The sequence below is a fragment of the Convolutriloba macropyga genome, unplaced genomic scaffold (genome assembly GCF_964194025.1).
Source record: "Convolutriloba macropyga unplaced genomic scaffold, txConMacr16.3 SCAFFOLD_570, whole genome shotgun sequence".
NCBI lineage: Eukaryota > Metazoa > Xenacoelomorpha > Acoela > Convolutidae > Convolutriloba > Convolutriloba macropyga.
In genome coordinates this window covers 84874-94873 of record NW_027451948.1, presented here as the reverse complement: position 1 = coordinate 94873, position 10000 = coordinate 84874, and the positions used below count along the sequence as shown (strand labels likewise).

Genomic DNA, 10000 nt, shown 5'->3' with positions numbered 1-10000 from the left:
TTTCATCACCCCATCAATTTGGAAAGTATCCAAAATCGTGAGTTTGCGATACAAAACTTTTCGTTTGAGTAAATTAGCTTGAGTCCTCCTATCGCCATTAAAAAGAAGGTACCATACAAAAATGAAAGTACAGCATAAGGTCATCAATGTCGGTGTACATTTTCTAAGACTTAAAATGGCTATTTTGTAGGTCTCTAACAGAAAAATAAATTGCACAGAAACTTCTCGTAAATGATAAGATAAATTTTCTGATAAGCTAAGCAGAGTTTTAATTTTGCACTTCACAATTGGAAAAATTGTATTAGAACTGAAAAATGAGAATTTTTTAAAGCAAATTTAGAACTACGTTGTTGATAGCTTCAACCGAAGTAAAATATAAATAAAAAAAAGATAAATAAATAAATAAAAATAAATACATAAACAAATAAACGTAAATAAATAATTAAATAAATAAATAAATACAAAACACATAAATAAATAGATAAATAAGGTCACTGAAGTCGGCGTATAACCTTCAAAACTTAATTTTTTTTGTTCTGCAGTGCTGTAACTGAAATTTCTATTGCTTCAAAGCTTGTCGTAATTGATGAGATAAAAATCATATTCATTGGCTAAGCTGTGAAAAATGTCAAATCTCTGTGCTTCTCAATTGAAAAAATTGTTCTATAACTGAAAAAAATGAGAATTATTCACTGAAAATAATTTTAGAAAAACTGGTTTTAACTAAATTTTTGATTGGTTTAAACGAAATAATAATAAATGAAGGTTTATATATATATATATATATATATATATATATATATATATATATAAAAATGATAAGAGGACTATTAAACTTACATCACAAAATCATTTTTAAACTTAATCCCTTAAAATCAGTCAACTCCATATCATGTGCTAAACTTGACATAAAATTGAAAAAAGAGCTCACAAAAAAATGTCCAAAAACTTGAAGTCGTAATTTTTCTAAGAAAATTTTTTTTTCGGTAAACGTCAGTTCACTGTTTGTGAGACCAGTGTAATATATATCTTAGGATACTCAAAAAAATTAAAAGATCTTACAAGTCCAAGGTAAATTTTATAATTTTGCCGGAATTCTTTAAAAAATAATGCATTAGTTTGTGCGTTTGTTGAGAAATCTTGTATGATCTATATTATATATTTTTTGTATTCTTCATGTACCCTGGAGAAGTAGATATCCGTTTTCTAATGATCTCATAATTATGTTTGCATCAAATCAATGCGAATAAATGCATTTTCAGAACAATAGAAAACAGCAGTTTTATCGCTCCAATTCGTGAACAGTGACGTAACCAGCAGCTTCTGATGTATCTGTTTAAAAGTTGTGTGAACTTGTAATGTATCAAATGATAGTTGATTGTCCCGTTTTCATTAATTACTACAAACAGTTTTTAGATTCTCAATTTGGACAAAACATTTTCTGCTTCAATTCAACTTTGAATGTATATAGAGCGTCCGGAGATCTTCACGTCGGTTTGATTTGTTCTACACAAAAATACGTACGTAGATTCTTTAACTGAAGTCGCATTTAAAACTTCTTAACTGTAAATTTTCTTTTTGAACCTGTTTTCTGAGTATCGACGTAAAATTTTCCTCGGATTTTGTTTAATAAATAAAAGTTAAAATTGCCTTTCTCACTTTGAATCCTTTAGTCACTTGGTAACATTTTGAACCCTTTAGTCACTTGGTGAAAAACCTCGCACCGTTTTTTACAGATTTTTTTGGTCAAAATACGTTTTACATATTTAAATCACTGCCGTTGAATGCAGATATGGCGATCGTGACCAAAGCCTGTTATAATATGAACTGTTTGGAGCTAAATCAAAAGCAAAAGTTGTGATCCAGTCCTACAACCGAGGCCTTGGCCTCGAATTATGAAAAGACTTTAAATGTCTAGTGGGGGGGGGGCAATATTGACTATAATTACACGGTCGAGCTTCCTAGTTAAAGTCGAGCTAATATCTTTTCATGGGTCGAACTTAAGTCTTTTCATAACAAAGAAAGTCCATCTAAGGTCTTTTCATGGGTACATCATTAGTCTTTGCATACGTCTTTTCAAAAATCCGAATTTTTTCTTTTTTTCTGCTTCTGTAAATACAGAAGAAGAGCCAGAACAAGACTAATTAGCTTTGCACCAGAGCAGTCCATTTTAAAAAATAGTTGGAAAACTGCCAAAATCCCTAATATCTTCGTCAAATCTTAAGATAAAGAGTTATGGCAGCTCGAGTTGATTCAATGAAACCAGCTAGCTCATGTGTATTGCTCCGCGTCCCATTAGCCATGACAAAACTTTGGCGTTATTCAGTTCGTTTTCCCCTCTAAAAGTATGAACTATCTTTATTAAAAGTAATTCAGGTTTTCGAGGGATTAGTGGTTCTTATGAATCGTAAAATGAGGGAGCTGACACGCTGACTAAATTATGTGCAAACGGACATTGCACGGATAATTTTAATGGCAAAAAAGTAGGCTTCTGAAAAGACAAATGATGGACCATGAAACTTCGACTTTGTTTGCAAATAGCGTGTCGAGCTTAAGTCCAGACCAAATATTGGGTCGCGCTAAAGTTATTTTTAAAATTTTAGTTCCAACTAAAGTCTTTTGTCAAAACTCTGAGTCGAGCTAAAGTCCACAATGTCTCAGAGTCCAGCTAAAATCTTTTCAAAGCTCAAATGAGTCAAGTATGATGTTTTCATAGTACATTTGGGTCGAGCATTGTCTTTTCATAAGTCTGTACCTAGACCTGGGAACAAAATCCCACATTCCAAGTAATCATATATCATTTATTTTAATCAAACAGGACCAAACTTTACATCGCTCAAAAAAACCAAAAATAACCTTTTAGGTTATTCCTTGAAATAGCCAAAGCTGGTGCTTGAAGTATTATTTTACTGAAAAGTTATAGAAAACTGAATTGAGTACGAGCAAAAAACATTTTTGCTTTTTGTGTTTGTAGGTTTCATTTTTTGATTCTGAAATTTTTGAATTTGCACATTTCCCGAACTTGAGTTGCAGAGCTTTTCAGCGCTGAGCGAGCAAATTTCAAGAGTAAAAACTTAATTCAGTTTTAAAACCTTGTATCTCCAGAATATTTTAAGTTTCTTTATGTGCAGTATTTCTTCATTAAGATTAAATTGAGGTCATAGAGTTCGCATAAGCTAAACTTCCTGTGTAGTCTAGAATTTACTCATACCCCAAAAATTAAGTGATACCCCAATATCAAGAGTAATGTCATACTTTTGTGGCTTATAACTTTTAATTACTATAGTAATATACACCCTAATTTTGTTTAAGCTGGCTTTTAGGCAATTACAACAAAGCCCATTTAGCTCAGTGGTTACGATTTGCTACGAAAATTAAATCTTACAAGTACGCACGCGGAAGTTCGAATCGCATATAAAGCAAACCTTTTTGGCGGGTGTTAAGCTGAACATGTTTCTTTTCATGAAATAAACTTTACTCAAAAATCCGACTGGCCAGTGTAAATTGTGACATGAACAGAGTGTTGGCCATCCTAAAATACAAAATGTCTTTAGACTGATTCAGCGATGAGTTGCTCTGCCACCAAACTCCGGGCTCTCAATGGCACAAAGAAACAGAAACAGATAATTGTTTTCAAAATGGTTAATTCTCAGTTTGTCTGATAAACTCATGAAACTGGCAGTCAAAATTTCAGCTTGTGCAGAATCGTTTTCCGCTGACATATCAAAGAAAAAATAAAATGATCCCAAACAGATCCATTTTCAATACTATGCTCAGAAAACAAAAAAAACTGTTGTCTGCAAAATTATCTTTTAAATGAAGTTTGCCAATAGTTTATATGTGACACCCAAATAAAAAAACAGATTGAGTTTCTTGAACAACAGACCCATAAAAAACACCGTAAAATATATCCAGTCGATTCAGAAACTTTTAATCAATCCAGAATCAATCAATTGCGAAATGATGCTAATAAAATTAATAATTGGAAACCATTGTTTAGAAAAAATACAAAAAATTGTTTAAAAAATTTAACAACTATTGTTTTTGTGTAGTTTAGAAAGCAAGATAATGAGAAAATCAAAACAAAATATCAATGTCTTATCCCTAAAATGCTCAAACCAAACAACTTCAAATTCCTGTCACTTTTTGTAGTAATGTTCATTTTACCAGCTATGAATTTTACAAATGAATATAAAGATAAACAAAAAAGGAAGTGGTTGAGTTCAAATGCAGATCAAAAACTTTCCATTAGCAAAGACAAATTGAAAATCATCTATCACATATTAACTTGAGAAAATTTTACGTTGTAACTAAAATCCCGTTTTATGAACCCAACACAGGGCCAAGAGTTTTTGAAGACGGATTTGGCTTATGCTTTTATCTTTGCCACCTATGGGCGTCTATTAACACATAAGGGAAATGAAAATTTTGCTCATGTATAAAAAGAAAATACAAACAATATAGCTGCTTAAGTCAATTAAGAGGTAAAATTAAAAACAATTTTGAAAGCAAGTAGAATCCGATACAAATATATGCGCTAATATTTACATAGAAACTCTAATGATTCACATTAAGCCGCAAAACGCACATTTTTGTAGTTTTTGGATCTTCGGTTTGCTTTTGTGGACATCAGCGCAAAAATACAGCGTCATATTTTTGCAAGATATTTCCAGTTTTTATGAAAATTTAAACTAGTTTCCCGTTACTGTTGTCCGCACACACGTAGAACTTCAACCTTAAATCATTGATGATGAGAGATGCTGGCATTTCATGTAAATTTACTCGACAAAAGTGTAGCCTCTGCATTACACATACTAGTAGCTTTCGTAAAATATAATTGTAGAAATGAGTGGTGAGAGATCGGTGGGAATGCGACGGACACTTGTTGATGACGATGGAGGAGGTGGGGGCATGAGACCACAAGATGACGAGTATTACATTGGGTCGCCAGATGGGTCCAGACCCAAATACCCTATGTACGTTCAATCAGCCCATACGTTAATGTAATGTCAAAAGTTAATTGCAGGGTTATTATTATTATTATTATTATTAATATTATTATTATTATTATTATTATTATTATTATTATTATTATTATTATTATTATTATTATTATTATTATTATTATTATTATTATTATTATTGTTATTATTATTATTATTATTATTATTATTATTATTATTATTATTATTATTATTATTATTATTATTATTATTATTATTATTATTATTATTATTATTATTATTATTATTATTATTATTGTTATTATTACTATTATTATTATTATTATTATTATTATTATTATTATTATTATTATTATTATTATTTTTATTATTATTACTATTATAATTATTATTATTATTATTATTATTATTATTATTATTATTACTATTATTATTATTATTATTATTATTATTATTATTATTATTATTATTATTATTATTATTGTTATTATTATTATTATTATTACTAATTTTATTATTATTATTATTATTATTATTTTTATTATTATTATTATTATTGTTATTATTATTATTATTATTATTATTATTATTATTTTTATTGCTATTATTATTATTATTATTATTATTATTATTATTATTATTATTATTATGATTTTTATTATTTTTATTATTACTATTATTATTATTATTACTATTATTATTATTTTTATTTTTATTAATATTATTATTATTATTATTATTATTATTATTATTATTATTATTATTATTATTATTATCATTATTATTACTGTTTTTATTATTATTATTATTATTATTATTATTATTATTATTATTACTATTTTTATTATTATTATTGTTATTATCATGATTAATATTATTATTTTTATTATTACTATTGATATTATTATTATTATTATTATTGTTATTATTATTATTATTATGATTTTTATTATTATTATTATTATTATCACTATTATTATGATTTTTATTATTTTTATTATTACTATTATTATTATTATTATTACTATTATTATTATTTTTATTTTTATTAATATTATTATTATTATTATTATTATTATTATTATCATTATTATTACTGTTTTTATTATTATTATTATTATTATTATTATTATTATTATTATTACTATTTTTATTATTATTATTGTTATTATCATGATTAATATTATTATTTTTATTATTACTATTGATATTATTATTATTATTATTATTGTTATTATTATTATTATTATTATTATTATTATTATTATTATTATTATTATTATTATTATTATTATTATTATCATCATTTTTATTATTATTATTATTGTTATTATTATTATTATTAATAGCCGCGAAGCGATAGCGGCTATTAGTGGGGACATCGTTGTTTTTACATTTCAAAAAATTTGAATTGAATCGAGGAGCCGTGTTTTTTTAAGATGTTTTCACATATTTTTCAATGACTTTGATCTTTCAAAACGGGATAAACAGGTAAAACCCAGCCAGCCCTAAGGTTCATTAGAAGCTCAAAGTGGATTTTAGCAGTCCTTCAAGTGCTTTGAGCGGTGTAGTGGCTGGGATGCCCTTAATTTAAGGTTAAAAGGTAATTTATTTTGTATTTTGGGCTCAAAATGGTGCAATTTTTCATGTTCTCTTTGTGAGTTTTTTGTTTGATTAGTCTGAGGTAGGAATTTTTAAAAATTGATGAAGACACTTTGCGAGACAAAGTTACTTGTTATAACATTTTTATGAGCTACAAGTTTTGGTACTACACACACGCAAAATGATTTCAATTTTTGCAAGTTTTTTGAAAATTTTTGCAGTTTTTCCGGTGTCAGGGGCTAGGAAATCTCCTTTACGGTTTAATAATAAAGTAAATTATAGTTTCTGGAAACAATGGATTAGTTTTCAACAACTTAACGTCAAGAGTTGGAGCATTTTTTTTGTTCAAATCTACAATTTTTTTAAGGTTTCCAAAAATTTTTGTCGATTTTTGATTTCTGTCCATTTTCAAGTGCCAGAAAAAGTTCTGAGCAAAAGCTATTGCAAGGCTGATAGTTTCAGTGGATTTGTTTTTAACAATTTAACTTTTAGAATTTTAAAAAAATTTTGATAACTTTTGAATATTTTTTCAAGTTTTTTTAAAAACATTCCTTTTATTCAGTTTTTCTTGCATCAGAAGCCAGGGAACCTCATCCAGGACGTTAGTATGTTATTAAATATTTGCTAGGTGGCAATTCAATGTTTTTTACAACATTTTATTAGAACGAATCTTTGTTTTTTGAAACTTTTTCTAAAATTTATTGCCTATCGATCTTTGAGCCAATGATTTTTTTGAGGCTTAGAATTGGGTTACTGAATAGCCATTAGAGACACAGAAATGATTTTGAAGATATTAATATCACATTTTTCAGCAATATTTCATTAAATTTTGCAACTGAATCTTATATTCAATTTTTTCGGTCTTTTTTGAGTTAACCGATCTTCAAGGGCCAATCAATTTTTTTCAGGTATTGTAGATTTAATAGTGACCGATTTCAGAAACAAAATTTAGCTTTAAACCTGTTTTTTGAAGTTTGAAACGATCAAATTTTGCCTTAAGTGTAAAAACTTCAAGAGTTTCATCAATGAGCTTAGATTGGTGCAGCTGCTGGGATGGCCTTAATTTAGGGTTAAATAATCATTTTTATGAGTTTTTGGGCTCAAAATTGTGCAATTTTTTATGTTTTTTTGTTTGACTTTTTTTTGAGTTTTTCTGTTTGATTAGTCTTTGGTTGAAGATTTTAAAAAGTGATGAAGGCCCTTTGCGAGAAAAAATTACTTGTTATAACATTTCTATGAGCTATATGGTTTGGTACTACAAACATAAACATTCAAAATCATACCAGTTTTTGCTAGTTTTTTTGAAATTTTTGTATCTTTTTTCTGCGCTTTTCCGGCCTCACGGGCCAGGGAATCTCCTTTACGGTTTAATAATAAGGTACATTTTAGTTTCGAGATAGAATGGATTGGTTTTCAACAATTTAAAGTCACGAATTGGAGCATTTTTTTTTTGTTCAAATCTACAATTTTTTTAAGGTTTCCAAAAACTTCTGTAGACTTTTGATTTGTGTCCATTTTCAAGAGCCAGAAAAAGGTCTGAGCAAAAGCTATTGCTTGGCTGATAGTTTCAGTGGATTTGTTTTTGACTATTTAACCTTTAGAATTTTAAAGAATTTTTGATAACTTTCGAATATTTTTTCAAGTTTTTTTTTAAAAAAACATTCCTTTTCTTCAGTTTTTCTTGCATCAGAAGCCAGGGAACCTCATCCAGGGCGTTAGTATGTTATTAAATATTTGCTAGGTGGCAATTCAATGTTTTCTACAACATTTTATTAGAACGAATCTTTGTTTTTTGAAACTTTTTTCTAAAAATTATTGCCTACCGATCTTTGAGCCAATGATTTTTTTGAGGCTTAGAATTGGTTACTGATTAGCCATTAGAGACACAGAAATGATTTTCAAGATATTAATATCACATTTTTCAGCAATATTTCATTAAATTTTGCAACGGAATCTTATATTTAATTTTTTCGGTCATTTTCGAGTTAACCGATGTTCAAGGGCCAATCAATTTTTTCAGGTATTGTAGATTTAATAATGACCGATTTCAGAAACAAAATTTGGCTCTAAACCTGTTTTTTGAAATTTGAAGGGATCAAATTTTGCCTTAAGGGTAAAAACTTCAAGAGTTTCATCAATGAGCTTAGATTGGTGCAGCTGCTGGGATGGCCTTAATTTAGGGTTAAATGATCATTTTTATGAGTTTTTGGGCTCAAAGTTGTGCAATTTTTCATGTTTTTTTGTGTTACTTTTTTTGAGTTTTTCTGTTTGATTAGTCTTTGGTTGAAGATTTTAAAAAGTGTTGAAGGCCCTTTGCGAGAAAAAATTACTTGTTACAACATTTCTATGAGCTATATGGTTTGGTACTACAAACATAAACATTCAAAGTCATACCAGTTTTTGCTAGTTTTTTTGAAATTTTTGTATCTTTTTTCTGCGCTTTTCCGGCCTCACGGGCCAGGGAATCTCCTTTACGGTTTAATAATAAGGTACATTTTAGTTTCGAGATAGAATGGATTGGTTTTCAACAATTTAAAGTCACGAATTGGAGCATTTTTTTTTTGTTCAAATCTACAATTTTTTTAAGGTTTCCAAAAACTTCTGTAGACTTTTGATTTGTGTCCATTTTCAAGAGCCAGAAAAAGGTCTGAGCAAAAGCTATTGCTTGGCTGATAGTTTCAGTGGATTTGTTTTTGACTATTTAACCTTTAGAATTTTAAAGAATTTTTGATAACTTTTGAATATTTTTTCAAGTTTTTTTAAAAAACATTCCTTTTCTTCAGTTTTTCTTGCATCAGAAGCCAGGGAACCTCATCCAGGGCGTTAGTATGTTATTAAATATTTGCTAGGTGGCAATTCAATGTTTTTTACAACATTTTATTAGAACGAATCTTTGTTTTTTGAAACTTTTTCTAATATTTATTGCCTATCGATCTTTGAGCCAATGATTTTTTTGAGGCTTAGAATTGGGTTACTGAATAGCCATTAGAGACACAGAAATGATTTTGAAGATATTAATATAACATTTTTCAGCAATATTTCATTAAATTTTGCAACTGAATCTTATATTTAATTTTTTCGGTCATTTTCGAGTTAACCGATGTTCAAGGGCCAATCAATTTTTTTCAGGTATTGTAGATTTAATAGTGACCGATTTCAGAAACAAAATTTGGCTTTAAACCTGTTTTTTGAAATTTGAAGGGATCAAATTTTGCCTTAAGGGTAAAAAACTTCAAGAGTTTCATCAATGAGCTTAGATCGGTGCAGCTGCTGGGATGGCCTTAATTTAGGGTTAAATGATCATTTTTATGAGTTTTTGGGCTCAAAATTGTGCAATTTTTTATGTTTTTTTGTTTGACTTTTTTTGAGTTTTTCTGTTTGATTAGTCTTTGGTTGAAGATTTTAAAGAATGATGAAGGCCCTTTGCGAGACAA

At 28.0% G+C, this 10000-nt stretch overlaps 1 protein-coding gene across 1 annotated transcript in view; it reads left to right on the top strand.

Annotated features, from left to right (window-relative positions):
- The first annotated feature begins 1379 nt into the window (after positions 1-1379).
- LOC142357070 (uncharacterized) overlaps positions 1380-10000 on the top strand; it is a 44124-nt gene continuing 35503 nt past the window's right edge. The window contains exons 1-2 of the mRNA XM_075408783.1: positions 1380-1520; positions 4844-4976. Coding sequence (XP_075264898.1) covers positions 4846-4976 — 131 coding nt within the window. The 5' untranslated portion in view covers positions 1380-1520; positions 4844-4845. The remainder of the gene's footprint in view (positions 1521-4843; positions 4977-10000) is intronic.